This window comes from Hemibagrus wyckioides, linkage group LG24 (assembly GCF_019097595.1).
Source record: "Hemibagrus wyckioides isolate EC202008001 linkage group LG24, SWU_Hwy_1.0, whole genome shotgun sequence".
NCBI lineage: Eukaryota > Metazoa > Chordata > Actinopteri > Siluriformes > Bagridae > Hemibagrus > Hemibagrus wyckioides.
Genome location: NC_080733.1, coordinates 2,340,602 through 2,366,073, shown reverse-complemented (window position 1 = coordinate 2,366,073; position 25,472 = coordinate 2,340,602). Strand labels below are relative to the sequence as shown.

General features: G+C 40.4%; 4 protein-coding genes across 9 annotated transcripts in view; 2 read left to right on the top strand and 2 right to left on the bottom strand.

The window, feature by feature from the left end:
- mrtfbb (myocardin related transcription factor Bb) overlaps positions 1 to 5,538 on the top strand; it is a 51,398-nt gene extending 45,860 nt beyond the window's left edge. For 3 of the 4 annotated variants that reach the window (XM_058377451.1, XM_058377452.1, XM_058377453.1), the window contains 4 exons: positions 166 to 291; positions 545 to 679; positions 2,767 to 2,827; positions 3,003 to 5,538. In XM_058377451.1, the coding sequence (XP_058233434.1) occupies positions 166 to 291; positions 545 to 679; positions 2,767 to 2,827; positions 3,003 to 3,451 (771 nt within the window). In that variant the 3' untranslated portion in view covers positions 3,452 to 5,538. The other variant, XM_058377454.1, reaches the window with a different exon arrangement.
- Positions 5,539 to 5,683: 145 nt separating this feature from the next.
- Positions 5,684 to 13,149, bottom strand: LOC131344906 (uncharacterized). Of its 2 annotated transcripts, none has more exons than XM_058377455.1 (5): positions 12,964 to 13,149; positions 11,614 to 11,739; positions 11,441 to 11,521; positions 8,021 to 8,168; positions 5,684 to 6,611 (listed from the first exon to the last, which is right to left on the bottom strand). In XM_058377455.1, the coding sequence occupies exons 1-5, from the start codon at positions 13,121 to 13,123 to the stop codon at positions 6,503 to 6,505; spliced, it is 624 nt and encodes a 207-aa protein (XP_058233438.1). In that variant the 5' UTR covers positions 13,124 to 13,149; the 3' UTR covers positions 5,684 to 6,502. The 2 variants fall into 2 exon arrangements, with proteins under 2 accessions (XP_058233438.1, XP_058233439.1); XM_058377456.1 differs by having other exon boundaries at positions 11,614 to 11,736; positions 12,964 to 13,123.
- Positions 13,150 to 13,204: 55 nt separating this feature from the next.
- Positions 13,205 to 22,950, bottom strand: snrnp25 (small nuclear ribonucleoprotein 25). The gene is made up of 6 exons (XM_058377460.1): positions 22,303 to 22,950; positions 22,075 to 22,165; positions 21,296 to 21,401; positions 21,116 to 21,190; positions 13,974 to 14,063; positions 13,205 to 13,705 (listed from the first exon to the last, which is right to left on the bottom strand). The coding sequence occupies exons 1-5, from the start codon at positions 22,507 to 22,509 to the stop codon at positions 14,006 to 14,008; spliced, it is 537 nt and encodes a 178-aa protein (XP_058233443.1). The 5' UTR covers positions 22,510 to 22,950; the 3' UTR covers positions 13,205 to 13,705; positions 13,974 to 14,005.
- A 293-nt stretch (positions 22,951 to 23,243) lies between these two features.
- Positions 23,244 to 25,468, top strand: polr3k (polymerase (RNA) III (DNA directed) polypeptide K). 2 transcript variants are annotated; one of them, XM_058377461.1, is made up of 4 exons: positions 23,244 to 23,326; positions 23,373 to 23,513; positions 23,618 to 23,705; positions 24,928 to 25,468. In XM_058377461.1, exons 2-4 carry the CDS (start codon positions 23,403 to 23,405, stop codon positions 25,053 to 25,055), a joined length of 327 nt encoding a protein of 108 aa, XP_058233444.1. In that variant the 5' UTR covers positions 23,244 to 23,326; positions 23,373 to 23,402; the 3' UTR covers positions 25,056 to 25,468. The 2 variants fall into 2 exon arrangements, with proteins under 2 accessions (XP_058233444.1, XP_058233445.1); XM_058377462.1 differs by lacking the exon at positions 23,244 to 23,326 and having other exon boundaries at positions 23,336 to 23,513.
- The last annotated feature ends 4 nt before the right edge of the window (positions 25,469 to 25,472 follow it).

Below are 25,472 nucleotides of genomic sequence, written 5' to 3'. Positions count from 1 at the left end.
CACTGGCTGCAGTCAGGCATGGGAACTGGAGCAGGTGCCAAGTGATGAATAGGCAGTGCACATGCTGACACTTTAGCTCTGCATGCATGCCAGTCATATACACACACACACACACACACACACAGAGGCTAGGTCAATCCTCACTAGCAGTGTGTTTGTCCACAGATAATGTCTGTGTGCAGCAGTTCTGGCTCAGGTGTCGAACTGGGACAGAAGCAGGAGCAGCAAAGACCTGAAGTGGCTCAGTCCTGCTCACCTAGACACAGTCCTCCAAATGGATTCAACACAAAAGTAAGTCTGTATTTTTCACATTTCTCCAGATTCCTGTTCTAAGATTACACGTGTCTGTCTGTCTATATAAATAAATTTATGTAGAATCTCTTAGTCTGAGATGAAGGGAAGACACAGGTCATTGTTTGGGGCTCCTTACCAGAAACCTTAAGTGTGTGGGTTTAATGTCTGCAGCATTATGGTTTCCCTCCATCTGTCCGTCTCAGTGGAAAATGAAATAAACCCTTTCTTTTTTTCTGTTTTCCCTCTTTAGCCAACCTCCCCCTGCCAGCCCACCTACATCCTTCCACCATCTCCATTCAGCAACCATCACAGCCCTAAGAACAAAGACCCTCCTCGCTATGAAGAGGCTGTCAAACAGACTAGAGCACTTCAGGCTACTATGCAGGTAAAGTGCAAGTCTCAGAAAAAATTGACTTCTCATTCATATTCATGAAAATCCCAGAAAATGGTTTCCTATGCCTGTTTTTGAGTGTGTGGAAATGTACACTTAAGAACACTAACAGTTATACAAAGATCAGGTATAACATTGTGAGCAGTCCAGGTGAAGTGAATAACACTGATGATCTCCTCATCATGGCACCTGTTAGTAGGTGGGATATATTAAGCAGCAAGTGAACATTTTGTCCTCAAAGTTGATGTTAGAAGCAGGAAAAATGGACAAGCGTAAGGGACGAGTTTGACCAAGGGCCAAATTGTGATGGCTAGACCACTGGATCAGGACATCTCCAAAACTGCAGCTCTTGTGGGGTGTTCCCGGTCTGCAGTGGTCAGTATCTATCAAAAGTGGTCCAAGGAAGGAACAGTGGTCATGGACGGTCAAGGCTCATTGATGCACGTGGGGAGTAAAGGCTGACCCCTGTGATCCGATCCAACAGACGAGCTACTGTTGCTCAAATTGCTGAAGAAGTTAATGCTGGTTCTGATAGAAAGGTGTCAGAATACACAGTGCATGATGGGTCAGGGCTGTTTTGGCAGCAAAACCGATACAATATTAGGCAAGTGGTCATAATGTTATGCCTGATTGGTGTAAACCTCAGTTGATCAGTTTCCATTCTTATTTTCATTTTTATATACGGACCACACTGTCACGTTAAAAATACACACACAAAATATTTCTTTAGGCATCTCATTTTCATATCTCAGCATGAATAAACAACAGCAGTAGACCACATCAGGTTCCTCTTCTGTCAGCCAAGAAGAAGAATCTTGAAGCTATCATGCTATCACCAAAACTGGACTGTTATTCATATTAAAAAAAAAAAAAAAAAAAAAAAGCACCTGGACTTCAAATGTCAAGTTTCTCACAATCTCTCTCTCTCTAGTGAACAATCAAATTCTCGAAGTTGATGTGTTGGAAACAGAACAATGTTCAGTAAAAGGTCATCAAGTCTGATCCCAGAGTGTCAGAGTGACCATGCTGACTCCTGTACATCACCCAAAGCTCCTACAATGGACACCTGAGCATCAGAACTGGACCATGGAGCAATGAAGGAGGCCTGGTCTGATCTATCACGTTTTCTTTTACATCACATGGATGGCCGGGTGCGTGTGAGTCACTTACCTGGGGAAGAGACAGCACCAGGATGCACTGTGGGAAGAAGGAGAGCCGGAGGAGGCAGTGTGATGCTCTGGGCAATGTTCTGCTGGGAAACCTCGGCTCCTGCGTTCATGTGGATGTTACTTTGACACGTAGCTCCTACCTAAACACTGTTACACACCGAGTTCACCTCTTCATGCTAACGCTGTTCCCTTATGGCAGCAGTGTCCTCTTTCAGCAGGATGATGCTCCCTGTCACACTGTAAACATTGTCATGTTCCTCAAACTGTTCCTGAACAAAGAGCTCATGGTGTTGACTTGACCTCCAAATTCCCCAGATCTCAGACTGTTTAAAGTATCTGTATGATAAGCTGCACAAACAAGTCTGATCCATGGAGGCTCCACCTCACATCTTACATGACTTAAAGGATCTGCTGCTGACGTCTTGGTGCCAGAAACCACAGCACACCTTCAGAGATCTTGTGGCGTCCATGCCTGTACACCTCAGAGCTGCTTTAGTGGCACAAGAAAAATTACACAGTATTAGGCTTGTTGTTTAAATGTTATGGCTGAACAGTGTGTATGTGGATGTACACTCACTGAGCACTTTATTATGAATGCTAGGCTCTCAAAACACCAGTACACCACCTCCACCAACCTGAACTGGTCACACAAGGCAGGTCAAGTCCATGGATTCATGCTATTAGTGATACAATCTGACTCTATATCATCTGTGTAGATTCTGCTTTAAAATATACTTTTTATTCCATTATATGCCATGTATCAACATACACACATGAACACCAAGAAAATCAAGTTTTGTAGAAAGTTTTGTGTAATTCTTTAGTTTGGTTTACACAGACTTTAATCAGAGATTGATGACTGATGCCCATACAACTTCTCTCACAACTTCTAATGTTCTTCCTTTCTCCAAGATCCCCACAGCGGTCAGTCAGCACATGGACGACTTGTTTGACGTCTTGATTGAGAGTGGAGGTGAGAAAAAGTCTTACGCAAAAATTGAAAAGGGCTGTGAGATCAAAATCACATCAGGATTTCCCATAATTCCAGCCTGGTGTTAATTAGAAAAGTGTTTACTTTGTACTGAAAGTCTTTGTTTTCGCTGTTTGATTAAAGAATCTTAATTTGAACCTTCTTTCACCCTTCTCAGAAATCTCTCCCCTGCTCAGACAAGATACTCAGTCTCCGGAGAAACTTCTGCCTGTGACAGCCAGTGTCACCACTCTCCCCATCAATACGGCACTGTCTCGTCCTCCACCTCAGGTCCACGTTGCCCACATGCCCAGTCTGGTGGCACTGGCCTCAGATCACCAGCTGGAGGCTCTACTGGACGGGCCGCTGCCATCCAACACGGAGCCTCGTGCTCTCCACCTCATGGAGGAACTGCACAGCCAGTTGTTGGAGTCGCCTCATTCACCCATGGACACTGGCGAGCTGAGATTTTCCACCCCGCCACCCACCTCGCTCCACCTGCACGACACCAACCTGGACAGCATGGAGTGGTTGGAACTGACCGTGCCGGGGTCAACAGGTGTCTCTGCGCCGGCTGCCATCTTCTCGTCCAACTTCCTGGACTCTCATGATTTGCAGTGGGACTGAGAGATGAAAGAAGGTATGAGGCAGAAGTTGTGAGTTGGTGTAAGTCTTACAGTCACTTGGAGAGTCACAGGATTGGACCAGATGGCCTCATGGTTACAGCAGTGGACGATGGAGAGGTCTCTCAGCCTCTATTAAATTCAGAGTGATGTTACTGGATCTCTTTAACTGTGTTACAGAAACTGACCATGCTTCAGCAACTGCAGTTTGTTATTTGCTCCTGGTTTTAGTGGCCAGATGTTTCAGATTTGTGCACTGATAACTGTCTTTGAAGATGGAAAGAATGTTGGCCATTTCATTCATGACTTTCCAATATTTCTAAGGTGTATATATATATATATAAATATTTTTTTTATCTTCTCTTTTTTTTTCTTTTGTGACTTGTTTGTTTGCTTTAACACACCATGACATCTGTTTTGCAGCAGCTCTGCATAACCTGCATTTCAGACAGATGATGTTCCAAAGAAAACGGCCAGAGAGTAAGTTTTGTTTACTGAGAAGTGAGGATGAGGCGATTGTACAGAGAAATTTAAAATCTAACGCCAAGTCATTATCATCACTGTGAAAAAAATATTGTGCCGGATATGTGGAAGGCGCTCCTTACAGCATCCTGGCCAGCTTAAACAGGCTTTGTTTTTTTGTGCTATTGACCAGCCTGTCTACAGCAGGGCCCACATTTATCCTAGAAAAACATCATTATTGATGTACACCTTTCATTAATCATGTGGTGCACGTGTGCCTTGATTAACAGAAAACCCAATCATACAGTGGTTCAGTTCTGTTCTGTTCAAATCTGATGTAGTAACTAAGCTGCTGAGTTCATAAAAAGACGTCACAAAATGACATAAAAACATGACATGAACATGTGACTGTGAAGTGACCAAGAATTGAGTTTTATGAAAAAGAAAAGTCTTTTTGTTTAAGTGTAGCTCTTTAATTTACTCAGAGAGCCAAGGTTTTCCTTTTGATAACTTTGTCATTTGTTGGGTGACACACACACACACACACACACACACACACACACACACACACACACACACACACACACACACACACACACACACACACACACACACACACACACACACACACACACACACACACACACTCTGAGGCAGCAACCCTGGAGACAAACCTGCAGGGTTTACGGTTCGATTCCCACCTCAGACCCTGTGTGTGTTTTCTCCCAGGGCTTCAGGGGTTTTCTTCAGGTTCTCCAGTTTCCTCCCCACCCCAAACACATGTGCTGTATGCTGACTGCATCTCTAAACTGTCTGTATTGTGTGTGACTGTGCTGTGTGTTAGACTGCCATCCTGTCCACACTATCCCCTGCTTTGTGACCCAAGTCTCCGGGGACAGACCAACAATCCATTGCTAAAACACCTTGTGTGTTTGCTGTGTGCTTTTTAATTCCCTGCAAATGATTTTCGAGGGTTGCATCAAAACCGTTCTTCACCGCTCTTCCACCGTAGATTGATTGACACCACACGATGATTATCTGGACTTCTGCCCTGTGCAGATTGTTATCATGGCGCTCCAGGTTCAGCTTCCTGGCTGCTGCATGCAAATCAAGGATTTCTGATAAATAAGCTTTGTTGATTCCTCTCCATGCAGAATGCTTCTGGTTGCTCAGATTTTATTTCATGGCTCTGAAAAATCTTGAGATTTCACCAGATGATATTTGGTTTATTTCACGCAGGCTGTTTTGTGGTTTTTGTGTAAAAATGCTGTTTTCTCCACCACAAACCTGTTTTTGTTCAGACATTTCCTTATTGTGGATTCTGAAGTGGCCGCTGTGTTTCAGAGAAGCCAGTATTTGAGTAGAAGAAGCTTATAGAGGTGTCTGTCTCTGCATCTCACAGTTTTCCTGGTGGCTGATTCAGAAATCTTAACCTGATCATTTAACACTGGGTTTCTACGTCTTTATAGTTTTAATATTGCTGATTGGCTTTCAATGTCTTTACCAAATTTATTATGTAGAATGACTGAGTTTTCTTTTGCATTTATTTTAACAGTCAGTAAATTCAGTGCAGGCGTACACCAAACACGACAAAAAAACAAACAAACAAAAACAAACACAAACTGTTTACACAGATCAACAAACAAGTCGGATTCTCAACCTTCACAGTATAACAACATACTTTTATATAACATACAAGGGTGTGTAAACTTTATTATTAGGTAGTATATGCAAATTTCAAATGATAAACAAATCTGGTTGTCAATGCCCAAAAAATAAATAAAGAAATGCTATGTACAAAAACACAACACGGTTTGTTTACCATTCCACCAAGGGGTGTGTAAACTTATGAGCAAAACTGTTAATTTAGGTGCTGCATTATTCATCGGCTTATTCACACATTCCCTTTGACCGTTACATCATGCTTTTAACCACAAAGATCAACAACGATCTCGTTTCAACAGGAAGTGCAAGGACAGAGAGACAGAGTGTCTTCATCACACAGAAAGTACAAAAAGACAAACAATACGGTTCTAAAAAATGCTCTGAATTCTTTTCAGACCAGAGTAAAGCTGTGGAATAATTTATAGTCAGGAGATGAATGGCTTGAAATGGCTTCCTGAAAACTGAGGCACTGAGTGAAAGTCCAGAAGGTTCTACAGTGGGATCTGAGACAGGTTTCATCCTTATTATAGAGACCCACCACCACCACCACCACCACCCAGCCCTGTTGTAATGCATCCATCTCCGATCGCACAAGCGCTAGTGTATACTGGAACCTAGGGTACTCCATTTTCAGTGTTAGCTTTGCTTATTCATTTTGTCGCTTTTCTTTTCTGCACATAAAAAATATTTATTCTTTTTTTCTATCATGTGCCAGTGTAAAAAAATGAGCTTAACATTGTAGATATTGTTACTGTACATATATCCCTCTGTGTCATTAAAACGTCTGTTTCGTTCCCTTCACCACGGATCAGTTTGATCCACAGTGTTTCTTTTTCATGGAGCGCACACACACACACACACACACATACACACCTCCATGCAGCCGGTCATGCAGCAGACTCGTTTTTTTTATTAGTCTTCCTGTTCCTTACATGTTGGTGCAGGTGTGTAAGAGGCTGCGACACTTGGGGCATTTGTGCTGCACGTCTTTGAAGCTGCTGATGCAGAAGGGGAGGAGGCAGCAGCCGGCGATGCAGCTACATGAGGAATCAGCATAAGACATGATAAAGTATCATCAATAACAGCTTTATTAATGAAAGAGCATCAGCTGAGGTATAGGAGACACGGATCACGGATCTTCCTAAACTTTTCAGGGGTTTTTTTTTTCCAAATGGCTCTAAGCCTTAACCACTTTTTGAATTCCAGATTCAGAATGGAGGACTTTAGTGACATCTGAACATTTTTGCTATATTAGAAACGTACACAATAAAGTGTAATAAAGTGACTAAAATCCAGAATAATATTCCTCTCACTCTGATTTTCCCAGTCCAGTCAGGACTATAATGTTGCTATAGTAAATAATCCCAGTGTGATGGTGTGATGTGTCCTGAGGTGAAAGCATTGGAGCCTGATTTATTGGTGCGTGTGTGTGTGTGTGTGTGTGCAGAAGCAGCAGCAAACTGTTCACACACTCATTATGTATCTTATCTACATCCCGAACATTCATTGCCTTGTATAGCACTTTTACAGCATTATAACTTCAGGATATAAATGACTGATACGATCCCCAAAGACGTCAAGGTTTCCGAATCAGACTGTAAAATGTTTGGTGATGTTATTCACAGCAACCTTAATCACACTGTCCAGCTCTGGGTCTCATAAAACCCTTTCCCTGTCATTGTGATAGCTCACAAGTATTTACTGATTTAGAAAAATGCAGACACACTGAAACACGGCTTTTGTTCTGCTTTAAAATTCAAATGTTATCTGTAATTGGAAACCAGATTAGTGTTAGTGCTTTGTAAGGGGTCAGAGTGAGATTTGAGACACAGCGCTAGTCTGTTCCGCAGAAGTGGATGGAGTTTGTACAGCGGGTAAAATAAGTATTGAACATGTCACCATTTCTTATATATTAAATATAATTCTAAACTTAATTTATGGACATCTATAGTTTGATTTCTTTGCATGTCTGGATTAAATGTGTTGTTAACATCATCTGGTGAATATTTCATGTCAATAGCACCTTTAGAAATATATTTACTGAGGAAAATGGTGACGTGTTCAATACTTATTTTACCCGCTTCACTTTTTATGAATGTGAATATACAAGAATAAACTTGTTTCTTTTTGTACATGAACAGACTCTACATGTCTAGAACTTTCTTTGAAGATGTTAAACGACTGGTCAAAGCCACTGCTGGCCCTTGAGCAAAGCCTTCAGTTGTGTGTCTGGATGAAGACGTCTTCTAAACACCATAAATACTAGACATTGTGTTACTTTTACACCATTCATCCAGAGCAACAACTGAGCAATTGAGGGTTAAGGGCCTTGCTCAAGGGCCCAGAGGTGGACGTTAGGTGGGATTTGAACTCACAACCTTCTGATCAGTGGTGTAACTCCTTAACACTAAGCTACCCACAGTGTTAAACCCGTAATGACACTGACCACAGGAAACTGCAGGCCAGACACACGAGCCAGGTGGTGTTCCCGATCACTGTTCTGACCTCTGTCGTGACGTACTGTTGACAGTGAGGACACAGGATCTGTGATGAATGTCGTGGGAGATTGTTCATGTCTGTAATCACCTGAGGAGCTGAAACACACACACACACACACACACACACACACATACTTTGAGACCAGAATATGAATTCATGCTTAAAAGCAAAAAGCCCTTTTGAACTTTTGTAATCACCCAGATACAAAATTTATGGAATTTTTCATGAAAAAAAAAAAAAATATATATATATATATACATATACACACACCTTTTTTTTTTATGTAAACTGGATCAACTGGACATCAATAGGAGAGAGACAATCACTCTCAGTGGACCTGTTTTTGTTTTTTTTTGTTTTTACATAATTGCATTTCTTCCAGAAATAATCTCCATCAAGAGCCCTAAGAAAAATTTTAGTGCAATGCAAACAAATAGTGCAATGCATTCCTGAAAAACTCCTGAATTCCATGTGCTCCCAGTCCCCAGGAGGACCGCTGCCTTGAACCACCTCCTGTTTTCTCTGGACTGTTATCTAAGAAGCTAAACACCTCTGGTATTTATAACCAGAGGAAAAAACACCAGACACATGGCTGCTGCCTTCAGACAACGGATTAAAAAAAAAAGTAATGATATGGCGTGTGGTATCATTTAATCCAAGGCTCTCGATGTCATACGTCTGCATGCTGAACAGGACGTTCACGCTGAATGATAAAGTAAGCTTTATACATAATATACCTCAATTACATGAAGAGAAAAAAAAAGTTTCAGCTTAATCGAGCCCAGGCTTAATCATCTGGAAACGGAGCTTCTGCTTAAACCTGAATCAGGAAAATATATCAGCAGAATGTCCCTGACTGAACAACTAACAGCTGAATAGAGAGCTGAACTGCACAGTGACACACACACTTTCATTTTGTTGCATGTGTTGCAAACGAGTTATTTTGTTCTTATATGCTGCTAGGAGTCTTAATGTTCATTTATTCTACTTCTACAATATATGATCAGTCATAACTGTGCAGATAAAGAATCATTAATTTACAAAAAAAAAATGAATGATTTTCTAATAATAAACAATTTTTCCCCACATAGCTCATATTTTAATATTCCTCATTCCAATACTTTTGAAGGGCACTGTGTTTATAAATCTAACCCAAGCTAGTTAATCACAACACGTGTCTGCGGTCAAAGCTTGATTTCCTGCTGTTATTAAAATAATATGGACAATAAGTATGTGCACCCTTCCTAATGACTGAGTTCAGGTGTTTTAGCCATGCCCACTGCTAACAGGTGCATAAAGTCAAGCTCCAGCTGCAGCTCCAGCCATCTCCATCAGCACCGGGAGTAGAATAAGAGCTGAAGAGTTCAGTGACGTTAAATCTTTGAGTAGTTTCTGACCGTTGTTTGTGTGAAATGGAAGAATCAGTGAGCAACAACTCGACCCAGTGAACTCACAGAGCAGAGTCTCTGAGCGCTGAGGAAGCATGTTGCATGTACAAAACACAAATAAACCCCTGTGCATCACTCATTTCTAACCGCCTCAAAGCTACATGCTACAGCACAAGATCCGTGCATCAGGAGCTCCCTGACACTGGTTATACATGGCCAAGCAGCTGCACACAAGCCAAAGTGCAATAACAGTGGAATGGAGTGGAGCTGGAGCGGTGGAATGGTGCAGGTCTGATGGATGAACCTGGGTTTGTAAGAAACTGGGACGATGTACTAACAGTAAAATGTGGTGGATGAGAAATGTTAAGGGTCTGGAGATGTACTCTGGGTTTTTCCTTTTCCAGCCCCTGTATGCCCCTGTACACAAAGCACAGAGCTCCATGAAGACATGGTGTAGAGGTTAAGGTTGGAGTGGAAGAACTGGAGTGTCCTGCACTGAGCCCTGACTCTGACTCAACCCCACTGAACACCTTTGGGATGAACTGGAACACAGACTGAACCCCAGACCCCCTCACTCTTACAACATCAGTGTCTGATCTCACTAATACTCTTGCTCTAGCTGAATGATCACTAATCCCCACAGTCACGCTCCAACATCTAGTGGAAAACCTTCACAGAAGACAGGAGAGGAGAGGTAGAGGAGGTGAAGAGGTAGAAGGAGAGGAGATGAGAGGAAGAGGTAGATGGAGAGGAAGAGGTAGAAGGAGAGGAGGAGAGGAGAGGAAGAGGTAGACAGAGAGGAAAAGGTAGAAGGAGAGGAGAGGAAGAGGTAGAAGGAGAGGAGAGGAGAGGAAGAGGTAGACGGAGAGGAAAAGGTAGAAGGAGAGGAGAGGAAGAGGTAGAAGGAGAGGAGAGGAGAGGAAGAGGTAGACGGAGAGGAAAAGGTAGGAGGAGAGGAGAGGAAGAGGTAGAAGGAGAGGAGAGGAAGAGGTAGAGGTAGAGGGAGAGGAAAAGGTAGGAGGAGAGGAGAGGAAGAGGTAGAGGTAGAGGGAGAGGAAAAGGTAGGAGGAGAGGAGAGGAAGAGGTAGAAGGAGAGGAGAGGAAGAGGTAGAGGTAGAGGGAGAGGAAAAGGTAGAAGGAGAGGAGAGGAAGAGGTAGAGGTAGAGGGAGAGGAAGACATAGAAGGAGAGGAAGAGGTAGAAGGAGAGGAGAGGAGAGGAGAGGAAGAGGTAGACGGAGAGGAAAAGGTAGAAGGAGAGGAGAGGAAGCGGTAGGAGGAGAGGAAAGGAGAGGAGAGGAGAGGAAGAAGTAGACGGAGAGGAAAAGGTAGGAGGAGAGGAGAGGAAGAGGTAGAAGGAGAGGAGAGGAAGAGGTAGAGGTAGAGGGAGAGGAAAAGGTAGAAGGAGAGGAGAGGAAGAGGTAGAGGTAGAGGGAGAGGAAGACGTAGAAGGAGAGGAAGAGGTAGAAGGAGAGGAGAGGAAGAGGTAGAGGGAGAGGAAAAGGTAGAAGGAGAGGAGATGAGAGGAAGATGTAGAAGGAGAGGAGAGGAGAGGTAGAAGAAGAGAAGAGAAGAGAAGAGAAGAGAAGAGAAGAGAAGAGAAGAGAAGAGAAGAATTTCTAACAAGATCAGGTGTGAGGGTCCACATACTTCTGGCCAGAGAAAACGGTACACTGCATTGTGGTTGATGCGGTTTGGATTTTATTAATCTGTCCTGCTGTGCTTCATTCAGCAGAAAAGCACAAATGAACTGAATCTGGATTTTGAAAAACTGACAAAAAGGAAAGTGATTTATATGGAAGTAATTTTTATCTATTTAATAAAGTAGATTTCTGACTTCACACAAGCTCATAGTCTCTTACAGTAAAATATGATAAAGAAATGACAGATAATATGATCTAAGACATTTTTCCATCAAAACACAAGACAGCTGTATGAAAACGAACACTGAATGAAATACTGGGGCTTTAATAAACAGCACCTGGATAGGACGGCGGTCTCTCCACAGTAAATATCTCATCACTGCTCAGCTCGTCTTTCTGCGTGATAGTTAAAGTGTCACCTATAAAACCAAAGAGATTCAGAAACATTAGAGGTGAAATCAGTAGTGGAAGATGTGAAGCATATAACAAAATAACAGGCTTCTACCCTTACATGATACGCCTCCCTCCAGCTTCTCTAGTAAAGCCTGCAGCTCTAATTTCCTTTCAGAAAGCTGCTTGAGTTCCTGCTCGATCTTCTCGTACTCGTCAGTCGATTTTTCCCCGCCAGGATTACCTGCTGTTCAAAAATACTGAACTTCACTCAAACTTTAGCTTCAGCCTAGACTTCAAACATTTCATCATCGCCATCGCCATCATCATCATCATCATCGTCGCCATCGTCTTCATCATCACGTACACAATTATTGCGCATGTAGTGAAAAGCTTTGCGACTCTCCACATCAAGAATCGAAAAGGGAACATTTAAAGTTAATATAAATAACAAAAATATACTAAGAATAGAATTTAATAGAATAAAATGACAATAAAACCTCTACAGAATTAATTCTATGGGTGGAGAAGGAAAGAATGTATATGAAAGAATTATTATTATTATTATTATTATTATTATTCCATTTTTATTTGTCACTTACTCAACCACACACTGCATGTAGTAAAAAACTTTTCAACTCTCCAGAGCAAGTCAATAAGAACAAAAAGAGAATAAAATAAAGTATAAAAATATAATTTAAAATATAAGTTCTTCGGGTGAAAAAAGGAAGAACACATAAAAAAATGATTTATTATTATTATTATTAATAGTAGTAATATTATTATTACTAAAAAGAAAAAACATTATTTTTATTATTATTATGAAATTTTTATTGGTCATATACACAACCACAGCAAGCATGTAGTGAAAAGCTTTGCGACTCTCCACATCATAAATAAGAAGAAAAAGAAAATAAGAATTAAAAAGAGAATAAAATAAAGAATAAAAACATACTAAAAATAGAATTTGGATAAAATTACAGAAATAAATAAAGAATATAAACTCTACAGAACTAACTCTACAGGTGAAAAAGAAAAGAAAGTATATTAAGGAATAATAATAATAATTATTATTATTATTATTATTATTATTATTAAGAAGAAGAAGAAGAAGAAATGACAGAAATATGACCATCATTATTATTATTATTATTATTATTATTATTGTTGTTGTTATTATTATTATGTTTTTATTTGTCACACACACAACCACACTGTGCATGTAGTGAAAAGCTTTTCGACTCTCCACATCATAAAAGTAGAGTCAATAAGAAAAAAAAGAGAATAAAATAAAGTTTAAAAAAATATTTTAGGAATAGAACTTGAATAAAATTACAATAAAAAAGAAAAAGAAAAATTTCTACAGGTGAAAAAAAGGAAGAATGTATATGAAAGAATGATGATGTTGATGATGATGATGATTATTATTATTATTATTAAATTAGAGACAGATAAGGGCAGAAGTTCTGACCTTCCACATGGTATCCTGCTTTCTGCCGGAACTCCTTCAGCATGTCCAGTAGGTGCAGTCTGTTGATGAGCTGATCTCTGTGGACCGTCAGACTTTGCAGCTCTGACGAGATTCTCTGCAGCTCCTTCTGGTCAGTCCCTGAAGCCATGCTGGACGTCATGGCACGGACACTTCAGAGCTAGTCTCTATCCTTGGCTGTGTGTGATGTAGCGTCTATCCGCAGCATCGCAGTCCGGCATCGTAGCCAAAACCCTCACACTGAACCACCCATGATCCTGACAGCTGAACTGCAGCCAAACCAGAGCAAGGATTTTTATTTTTTTCTTATAGATCACATCTAAGCAACGATTACGAGAGAAAATAAACAGTAGGAAAAGTAAACAAGATGGAATTTAATATATTTGCATAAAAAAAAACAAAAAAAACAGCTATGTACAAAATAAAGTTATTAAACTCAACCTCAGAAGCTTCAATAGTCCCAGATTTAAGGAAAGATTCAGATTTAACAGTCCAAAAAAACCCCAGAAATGAGTTTGAAAAGTAATTCGGTGTGTAACCGAGCTCCTGACGGTGTGTGTGTCGGAGCTGAGAGAGTCTGAGGGTGAGGAAGTGATCCACGGGGAAATGGCATGCCATGGCACCAGGAACAAGCTCCTGATATTTAAAATAGGTGGTTAAATGCCAGGGTCTGAATTCCTAGATCAGGCGAAACGTCCGGATCGGCCGAGGATGGAAGAGGAATCTGAAACCAGAAAAAAAAAAAATAATAAAGTGTAAAGACAGATTCAGTGGAAAAGTACAAAAAGAAAGTGGCGGTCAGTCATTAAAGCTCAGAGAAGAAAGTGATGGTGTTACGCTTGTGTTTTTCCTATGAAGCTGTGTATCTGTTAATTCATGCAAATGAAGTGGTTTCTAAAAATGTCACAAAAGCTCTCTGTCTCTGCACACGCTTTGAATAGTGAAGTAAAATGGAAGACTTGCCACAGACACACACACACACACACACACACCAGCTCTGGAGATGAGCAGCTCAGCACTGCACTCATTTCTTCCTCAGCTTCTTCATGAAAGTCACTTCATCTCTGTTCCTGATGCCGAAGCTGAGGAGAGAAACAGAAGAGTCTCAGATACACAGGCTGAATAAATCACTGATACACACTATACATATGAACACACACACACACACACACACAGAAGATTCACACACACACACAGAAGATTCACACACACACACACACACAGAAGATTCACACACACACACACAGAAGATTCACACACACACACACACACACACAGAAGATTCACACACACACACACACACACACACAGAAGATTCACACACACACACACACACACACACAAAGATTCACACACACACACACACACAGAAGATTCACACACACATATACACACACACACACACGATTCACACACACACACAGAAGATTCACACACACAGAAGATTCACACACACATACACACACACAGAAGATTCACACACACACACACACAGAAGATTCACACACACACACACACAGAAGATTCACACACACACACAGAAGATTCACACACACACACACACACACAGAAGATTCACACACACACACACACACACACACAGAAGATTCACACACACACACACAGAAGATTCACACACACACACAGATGATACACACACACACAGAAGATTCACACACACAGAAGATTCACACACACAGAAGATTCACACACACAGAAGATTCACACACACAGAAGATTCACACACACAGAAGATTCACACACACAGAAGATTCACACACACAGAAGATTCACACAGAAGATTCACACACAGAAGATTCACACACACATACACACACACAGAAGATTCACACACAGAAGATTCACACACACATACACACACACAGAAGATTCACACACACACACACACACACACACACACACAGAAGATTCACACACACACCCACACACACACACACACAAGATTCACACACACACACACACACACACAGAGGATTCACACACACACAAAGATTCTCACACACACACACACACAGAAGATTCACACACACATACACACACGATTCACACACACACACAGAAGATTCACACACACAGAAGATTCACACACACACACTGCAGTTTTACACACTACACAGAATACACACACACACACACAGAAGATTCACACACACAGAATATTCACACACACACACACACTGCAGTTTTACACACTACACAGAATACACACACACACACACTGCAGTTTTACACACTACACAGAATACACACACTGCAGTTTTACACACTACACAGAATACACACACACACACACTGCAGTTTTACACACTACACAGAATACACACACACTGCAGTTTTACACACTACACAGAATACACACACACACACACACACTGCAGTTTTACACACTACACAGAATACACACACACACACACACACTGCAGTTTTACACACTACACAGAATACACACACACTGCAGTTTTACACACTACACAGAATACACACACACTGCAGTTTTACACACTACACAGAATACACACACACACACACACACTAGATACACATTTATAGTTTTGTCCACTAGAGGGCTCCAGTGTTCACATAAAGCTTGGAGAAATGAAGACTTCCTTCACATCTGGCTGGAATGCTTCAGAACATCCTTCTCACATTCATCACACTTCATTTAGCTTCATCACTGTCTGATCTAATCTGATCTACACTTCACCATGGACTTATTTACTGATCAGATCAGAAGGAAGGAGCAGTGTGGAAACACACAGCAGGAGCAAGTCCTATATATATATATATATATATATATCCATCATATCCAACCATCCATCATATCCGTCCATCATATCCGTCCATCGGTCATATCCATCCATCATATCCGTCCATCAGTCATATCCGTCCATCATATCCATCCATCAGTCATATCCGTCCATCATATCCATCCATCCATCATATCCGTCCATCATATCCATCCATCATATCCATCCATCAGTCATATCCATCCATCAGTCATATCCATCCATCCATCATATCCGTCCATCATATCCGTCCATCAGTCATATCCGTCCATCATATCCATCCATCCATCATATCCGTCCATCATATCCATCCATCATATCCATCCATCAGTCATATCCATCCATCAGTCATATCCATCCATCCATCATATCCGTCCATCATATCCGTCCATCATATCCATCCATCAGTCATATCCATCCATCAGTCATATCCGTCCATCATATCCATCCATCCATCATATCCGTCCATCATATCCATCCATCATATCCAACCATCCATCATATCCATCCATCATATCCGTCCATCATATCCATCCATCAGTCATATCCGTCCATCAGTCATATCCGTCCATCATATCCATCCATCCATCATATCCGTCCATCATATCCGTCCATCATATCCATCCATCAGTCATATCCATCCATCAGTCATATCCATCCATCAGTCATATCCGTCCATCATATCCATCCATCCATCATATCCGTCCATCATATCCATCCATCATATCCGTCCATCAGTCATATCCATCCATCATATCCGTCCATCATATCCATCCATCATATCCGTCCATCAGTCATATCCATCCATCATATCCATCCATCCATCATATCCATCCATCATATCCATCCATCCATCATATCCGTCCATCGGTCATATCCGTCCATCAGTCATATCCATCCCTCATATCCATCCATCCATCATATCCGTCCATCATATCCATCCATCATATCCATCCATCCATCATATCCATCCATCATATCCATCCATCATATCCGTCCATCGGTCATATCCATCCATCATATCCGTCCATCAGTCATATCCATTCCTCATATCCATCCATCCATCATATCCGTCCATCAGTCATATCCATCCATCAGTCATATCCATCCATCATATCCATCCATCAATCATATCCATCCATCCATCATATCCGTCCATCAGTCATATCCATCCATCATATCCATCCATCCATCCATCCATCCATCATATCCATCCATCCATCATATCCGTCCATCAGTCATATCCATCCATCATATCCATCCATCCATCATATCCATCCATCAGTCATATCCATCCATCATATCCATCCATCCATCCATCCATCATATCCGTCCATCAGTCATATCCATCCATCATATCCGTCCATCAGTCATATCCATCCATCCTATCCATCCATCCATCATATCCATTCATCCATAATATCCATCCATCCATCAGTCATATCCATCCATCATATCCATCCATCAATCATAGCCATCCATCCATCATATCCATCCATCAGTCATATCCATCCATCATATCCATCCATCAATCATATCCATCCATCTGTCATATTCATCCATCATATCCATCCATCAATCGTATCTATCCATCATATGCATCCATCATATCCGTCTATCATATCCATCCATCCATCATATCCGTCCATCATATCCGTCCATCAGTCATATCCATCCATCAGTCATATCCATCCATCAGTCATATCCGTCCATCCATCATATCCGTCCATCAGTCATATCCATCCATCCATCATATCCATCCATCAGTCATATCCATCCATCATATCCGTCCATCAGTCATATCCATCCATCATATCCATCCATCCATCATATCCGTCCATCATATCCATCCATCAATCGTATCCATCCATCATATCCATCCATCAGTCATATCCATCCATCATATCCGTCCATCAGTCATATCCATCCATCATATCCATCCATCCATCATATCCGTCCATCATATCCATCCATCAATCGTATCCATCCATCATATCCATCCATCATATCATATCCATCAATCATATCCATCCATCTGTCATATTCATCCATCATATCCATCCATCAATCGTATCTATCCATCATATGCATCCATCATATCCGTCTATCATATCCATCCATCCATCATATCCGTCCATCATATCCGTCCATCAGTCATATCCATCCATCAGTCATATCCATCCATCCATCATATCCGTCCATCCATCATATCCGTCCATCAGTCATATCCATCCATCCATCATATCCATCCATCAGTCATATCCATCCATCATATCCGTCCATCAGTCATATCCATCCATCATATCCATCCATCCATCATATCCGTCCATCAGTCATATCCATCCATCATATCCATCCATCAATCGTATCCATCCATCATATCCATCCATCATATCATATCCATCATATCATATCCATCCATCCATCCATCATATCCATCCATCATATCCATCCATCCATCAATCATATCCATCCATCATATCCATCCATCCATCCATCCATCAGTCATATCCATCCATCATATCCATCCATCAATCATAGCCATCCATCATATCCATCCATCAGTCATATCCATCCATCAGTCATATCCATCCATCTGTCATATTCATCCATCATATCCATCCATCAATCGTATCTATCCATCATATGCATCCATCATATCCGTCCATCCATCATATCCATCCATCATATCCATCCATCAATCATATCCGTCCATCAGTCATATCCATCCATCATATCATATCCATCCATCCTATCCATCCATCATATCCATCCATCCATCATATCCGTCCATCATATCCATCCATCCATCATATCCGTCCATCAGTCATATCCATCCATCATATCCATCCATCCTATCCATCCATTATATCTATCCATCCATCCATCCATCATATCCATCCATCCATCATATCCATCCATCAATCATAGCCATCCATCCATCATATCCATCAGTCATATCCATCCATCATATCCATCCATCAGTCATATCCATCCATCATATCCATCCATCAATCATATCCATCCATCTGTCATATTCATCCATCATATCCATCCATCAATCGTATCTATCCATCATATGCATCCATCATATCCGTCCATCCATCATATCCATCCATCATATCTGTCCATCTGTCATATCCATCCATCAATCATATCTATCAATCATATCCATCCATCATATCTGTCCATCCATCATATCCATCCATCAATCATATCCATCCATCATATCCGTCCATCATATCCATCTTAATATTATATCCATTATATCCATCCATCCATCTTAATATTATATCCATCCATCCTTTCATCATATATCCATCCATCCATCCATCCATCTTAATATTATATCCATCCATCCTTTCATCATATATCCATCCATCCATCCATCTTAATATTATATCCATTATATCCATCCATCCATCTTATATCCATCCATCCTTTCATCATATATCCATCCATCCATCCTTTCATCATATATCCATCCATCCTTTCATCATATATCCACCCATCCATCTTAAAATTATATCCATCCATTTTAAAATTATATCCATCCATTTTTTCATTATATCTATCCATCCATCCATCAATCCATTTTAATATTATATCCATCCATCCTTTCATCATATTATATCCATCCATCAATCCATTTTAATATTATATCCATCCATCCTTTCATCATATTATATCCATCCATCCATCCATCCATCCATCTTAATATTATATCCATCAATCCATTCATCTGTTTCATATAAAAGTATCTATAGCATAAAGTATCTATCTATCTATCTATCTATCTATCTATCTATCTATCTATCTATCTATCTATCTATCTATCTATATCCATCCATCCATCCATCCATCCATCATATTATATCCATCCATCCATCTTAATATTATATCCATCCATCCATCCATCTTAATATTATATCCATCCATCTATCCATCCATCCAAATATTATATCCATCCATCCATTCATCCATCCATCCAAATATTATATCCATCCATCCAGCTATCCATCCATCCAAATATTATATCCATCCATCCATTCATCCATCCATCCAAATATTATATCCATCCATTCATCCATCCATCTTAATATTATATCCATCCATCCATCCATCTTAATATTATATCCATCCATCCATTCATCTTAATATTATATCCATCCATCCATCCATCCATCTTAATATTATATCCATCCATCCATCCATCTTAATATTATATCCATCCATCCATCCATCCATCTTAATATTATATCCATCCATCCATCTTAATATTATATTCATCCATCCATCCATCCATCCATTCATCTTAATATTATATCCATCCATCCATCTTAATATTATATCCCTCCATCCATTCATCTTAATATTATATCCATCCATCCATCTTAATATTATATCCATCCATCCATCTTAATATTATATCCATCCATCCATTCATCTTAATATTATATCCATCCATCCATCCATCCATCCATCTTAATATTATATCCATCCATCCATCTTAATATTATATCCATCCATCCATCCATCTTAATATTATATCCATCCATCCATCTTAATATTATATCCATCCATCCATTCATCTTAATATTATATCCATCCATCCATCCATCTTAATATTATATCCATCCATCCATTCATCTTAATATTATATCCATCCATCCATTCATCTTAATATTATATCCATCCATCCATCCATCCATCCATTCATCTTAATATTATATCCATCCATCCATTCATCTTAATATTATATCCATCCATCCATCCATCCATCCATCTTAATATTATATCCATCCATCCATCTTAATATTATATCCATCCATCCATCCATCTTAATATTATATCCATCCATCCATCTTAATATTATATCCATCCATCCATTCATCTTAATATTATATCCATCCATCCATCCATCTTAATATTATATCCATCCATCCATTCATCTTAATATTATATCCATCCATCCATTCATCTTAATATTATATCCATCCATCCATCCATCCATCCATTCATCTTAATATTATATCCATCCATCCATTCATCTTAATATTATATCCATCCATCCATTCATCTTAATATTATATCCATCCATCCATCCATCCATTCATCTTAATATTATATCCATCCATCCATCCATCCATTCATCTTAATATTATATCCATCCATCCATCCATCCATTCATCTTAATATTATATCCATCCATCCATCCATCCATGTAGTCATTTCAACTTTAGACTGTACTAAAGTGCACCACATGGATGTTTCATACTCTTTCAGGCAAAAACATGTAGACTGTAACATGACTATAAAGCACTTACTCTTTCAGTTTCTTTCTGTCGTCCTCTAACCTTTCCCCATTAAAGACCAAGTGAAAGGTTCTCCACACGTACCTCCTGAAAGAATGATAGCAGAACATTCACCCAGTCCTTCTAGTCCAAAAACCTCCATGTCATTTAAAAGAAAACATAATGAGCTACCCTTAGACATGAGAGATTTACCAGCTGATGTGTTTGATGCCTCCCTCACGCTGCTGCTTCAGTTCAATGTACCTTCGAATTGCCTTCTTTAGATCCAGCACAGTAGCAGACTGCACCACCACGATCGCTGGAGAAAAGATAAATCCTCTCAGGCAACACAAACACACAGCAGGTCGGACAAATACCCAGACATGAGACTATTTTAGTGAGATCAGACACTGATGTTGTAAGAGTGAGGGGGTCTGGGGTTCAGTCTGTGTTCCAGTTCATCCCAAAGGTGTTCAGTGGGGTTGAGTCAGAGTCAGGGCTCAGTGCAGGACACTCCAGTTCTTCCACGCCAACCTTAACCTCTACACCATGTCTTCATGGAGCTCTGTGCTTTGTGTACAGGGGCATTGTCATGATGGAACAGGGTTCGAGTCTCTTAGATCCAGTAAAGGAAAACTGCAGCTTATGGCTTCATATAGGTGTGATGGTCAGGTGTCCACAAACTTTTGCTCATATATTTACATCCAAATCAACAGTAATGATTTCTGAAGAATGTACGCATCTAATCTCTCTATAAAAAATATATAAAGGAGCTTGAAATCTTCTCCATGGAGACTAAACCAAGATCAATATCCAGTAAATATTCATTGTGAAGGTGCTACTGAAAAGAAATATGTTTGGAAATGTATTACGTATATTAAAATACATAAAGGGGCAGAACTAACACATACAGTACAGACAGAGACAGATACTGAATGAGTCGCTGTAGAGCTGCAGTGCTTCGGCTAATAAAGACATGAGACTGGACTTACGCATGACCTCTCCATCAGCTTTACACACACGCACCGTCATGGCCTGACCATACTCCAGAGCTACCTGAGAATTCACCTCCTCCAGTGTGACCTACAGAGAGTGAGACAGACAGACATAGAGAGAGAGAGAGAGAGAGAGAGAGAGAGAGAGAGAGATTGTTGTTGAGATAATTGTTATTGTCATTGTTATTGATTATATTGTAAAGAGAATGCCTGAAAATCACGAACCTGAATCGGTAGATCACATAATAAAGGGTCTTGCACAATCAGAGCCAAGCCTTCTTCAAAAATATCCAAGAATTCAGAATGTGGTAATGCCTCCTCATCCTCCTCCTCATCCTCCTCTTTTAAAGTTTCCTCCATCTTTCTGACTCCCATGTCGGTCTCGTGCACACCTTTAGTTTCTGTCTCCTCTGCCTTTATTTCGCTGCTCATCTTGCACTGATTCTCCCAAACCCCTAATGAGTTTCTATGTGCAAAATGCAGCAGTGTAAATAAATTTAGAACAGGGGGAAGAAGAGGAAATATCTAACACCAAGCAATATTCAGCATTTGTTATTGTGGACCTCCTGAGTGTGGATCGTGTACTGGGGAAGAGTTAGGACGGACCTACTTCCGGTTCAGATTTGCTAAAAGTTAGCTCAATGATGAAACAAAATCAAACTTTTAGACGCCACACAGCGAATACCGCTTCAACTCTCACTTATATTGTTTCTCACTTATAAAGTCAAAAATTAGCAGCTCGAAACACTAACCGATTCGTTTCTACAATCACATGAGTTCACTGTTTCCGCTTTAAACATATAACTACAGCGAGACGAATCCTCGGCTGCGTTTAAAACCGCTCTCTCCTCCCTACAGAAGTCTCCTAAGTAGGGTGTGAACAAACGGCTTCTAACGCAAACTAAGCAGACTTTATTTTTTACAGACACTGATTTGTAATTCGTCCACAGAGCGAAAGCAGCCAGTGGTGCTCCTTCTTTAAGGTGCCGGCCGAATACTAAATATACCTTTCATCTATTTTTAAAAAAAAATAAAACTAAAATCTAAGTTAAACGTTGTTGAAATATATTGTAACAGAATGTATTAAATATATTTGGCGTCTAAATAAATTTTCTACTTCAAGTTATCTAAGATGTTTAGTCGTATGTTTTGTTTCTGGTCGAACTCAATAAGTCGGTGCGCCTGCCTATACTCTGTAATAGCTGAATATTTTACTACAGCGAGAGAGAGAGAGAGAGAGAGAGAGAGAGAGAGAGAAAAAGAAAGAAAGAAAGAAAGAAAGAAAGAAAGAAAGAAAGAAAGAAAGAAAGAAAGAAAGAAAAAAAATGCTCCTGTTTTGCCCCACATGTGGAAATGTGTTAGTTGTAGAAGAAGGTCAGAGATGTTACAGATTCGCCTGCAACACATGTCCTTACGTTCACAACATTACAAGGAAGGTAAGTGTGTATAACAGACACGTGACACACACACACACACACACACACACACACAGATAGTGACATGGTGCCACGGTTGAAGTGTAATCTTGTCATTTGATCAGGTCAACAACAGAAAGTATCCCAAACTGAAAGAGGTGGATGATGTTCTTGGTGGATCAGCTGCCTGGGAGAACGTGGATTCCACTGCAGGTATGTTACACACACACACACACACACACACACACACACACACACACACACACACTGCCATAACATTAACACCATTGACAGGTAGTGTGAATAACATTCGTTATCTCATTACAATGTCATGAGATGAGTTGTATTAGATAGTAAGTAAACACACACACACACCATTTCTTTGTAAACACCCCACTCTCTCCCACACATGGTATTAATACATCTTGTGTTAAGCAATCAATACATTTGTCTTTTGTCAAAGGCATATATAAACTAAGTATGAAAGATTCTGGGAGCTATAAAGTGTTTGTGTGTAGACTCTGAGACACACCTTGTAGATATCAGGCCATACTTCATTGTGACTAGCATTTAATAACTTGAATAATGATCTACACTGATCAGGCATAACATTGTGACCACTACCAGGTGCCGTGAATAAGTCTGATGATCTCCTCATCATGGCACCTGTTAGTGGGTGGGATATATTAGACAGCAAGTGAACATTTTGTCCTCAAAGTTGATGTGTTAGAAGCAGGAAAAATGGACAAGCTTAAGGATTTGAGCGAGTTTGACGAAAGGCCAAATTGTGATGGCTAGACCACTGGATCTAGCCATCAGTATGATAGAAAGGTGTCAGAATACACAGTGCACCACAGTTTTTTGCATATGAGGTTGCACAGCCACAGATCAGAGTGCCCATGCTGACCCCTGTGCACTGCCGAAAGCACATGAGCATCAGAACTGGACCACGGAGCAGTGGGAGAAGGTGGATGGTCGGATGGATGCATGTGCATCACTTACCTTAGGATCACATGGCACCAGGATGCACTATGAGAAGAAGGCATGCTGGCAGAGGCAGTGTCATGCTTCGGGCAATATTCTGCTGGGAAACCAGATACCACCGCACCCCTTCAGGGATCGAGTGGAGTCCATGCCTTGACGGGTCAGGGCTGTTTTTACAGCAAAGGGGGGGACCAACATAATATTATGGTCATAATGTTATGCCTGATTAGGGTATAACTACACATATGGACAATAGGTTGTGTGTGTGTGATGGTCAGAGAGACACATAGCTTTGTGTATATAGTGGCTTCAATAAAGTTGCTGTTCTTTTAGCTCTATCGCAGTGTATATGAGATGAAATTAATGAGTAAATGCAGACATTCTGCTTTAATTAGATGATAGTAGAAGTATTTTAAGCAGCTGAATAACATTTGTTCTCTTTTCTTTTTAGAAACGTGTCCGAAGTGTGAACACCCACGGGCGTATTTCATGCAAATACAGACCAGATCTGCTGATGAGCCCATGACTACATTCTACAAGTGCTGCAGTCAGCAGTGTGGCCATCGCTGGAGAGATTGAAACTGTCCCAGTGCATCCCGTGTCCCAGCCCTGCTCCTGAGTTCACTCTTATTGAGCTGGAGCTGTGTGTGTGTGTGTGTGAGAAACACTTGAGTGTGCAGGACAGGGAAAGCTGTGCTATAGCCTGATCAGAGAGACACTTTACTCTGTGAAGAACACACCATAATCTCTTTCTCCAGAACCTTCTCTAGTTTCTATCTGAAACCTGCTGAGGTGAAGGCTGATGTTCTGAGTATAAAATGTCATTATTTTCTTTATCTTACAGTAATTGAGCTTAACTGTCTTTAATATTTCTTTTTTTTTTTTTTTTTTAACACACACATCCAACTCTTTCTTCCCAGTTGATTTGATTCAGGCTGTCAGGACCGATATGTCTTCAACAGCTTATTTAATAAACCACTGCAATAACACCAGCGC

What these genes read in the sequence shown, in the direction of transcription:
- polr3k (XM_058377461.1), top strand. Translation starts at nt 23,403, where the DNA reads ATGCTCCTGTTTTGCCCCACATGTGGAAATGTGTTAGTTGTAGAAGAA. An exon ending in TTCACAACATTACAAGGAAG is followed by an intron (nt 23,514 to 23,617) that starts GTAAGTGTGTAT and finishes TCATTTGATCAG; the next exon opens with GTCAACAACAGAAAGTATCC. An exon ending in GAACGTGGATTCCACTGCAG is followed by an intron (nt 23,706 to 24,927) that starts GTATGTTACACA and finishes TTTTCTTTTTAG; the next exon opens with AAACGTGTCCGAAGTGTGAA.
- snrnp25 (XM_058377460.1), bottom strand. Translation starts at nt 22,509, where the DNA reads ATGAGCAGCGAAATAAAGGCAGAGGAGACAGAAACTAAAGGTGTGCAC. An exon ending in AGCTGATGGAGAGGTCATGC is followed by an intron (nt 21,402 to 22,074) that starts GTAAGTCCAGTC and finishes TCTTTTCTCCAG; the next exon opens with CGATCGTGGTGGTGCAGTCT. An exon ending in GACAGAAAGAAACTGAAAGA is followed by an intron (nt 14,064 to 21,115) that starts GTAAGTGCTTTA and finishes TTCTCTCCTCAG; the next exon opens with CTTCGGCATCAGGAACAGAG.
- LOC131344906 (XM_058377455.1), bottom strand. Translation starts at nt 13,123, where the DNA reads ATGACGTCCAGCATGGCTTCAGGGACTGACCAGAAGGAGCTGCAGAGA. An exon ending in GCTGGAGGGAGGCGTATCAT is followed by an intron (nt 11,522 to 11,613) that starts GTAAGGGTAGAA and finishes TTGGTTTTATAG; the next exon opens with GTGACACTTTAACTATCACG. An exon ending in GAGACCGCCGTCCTATCCAG is followed by an intron (nt 8,169 to 11,440) that starts GTGCTGTTTATT and finishes TGTGTGTTTCAG; the next exon opens with CTCCTCAGGTGATTACAGAC.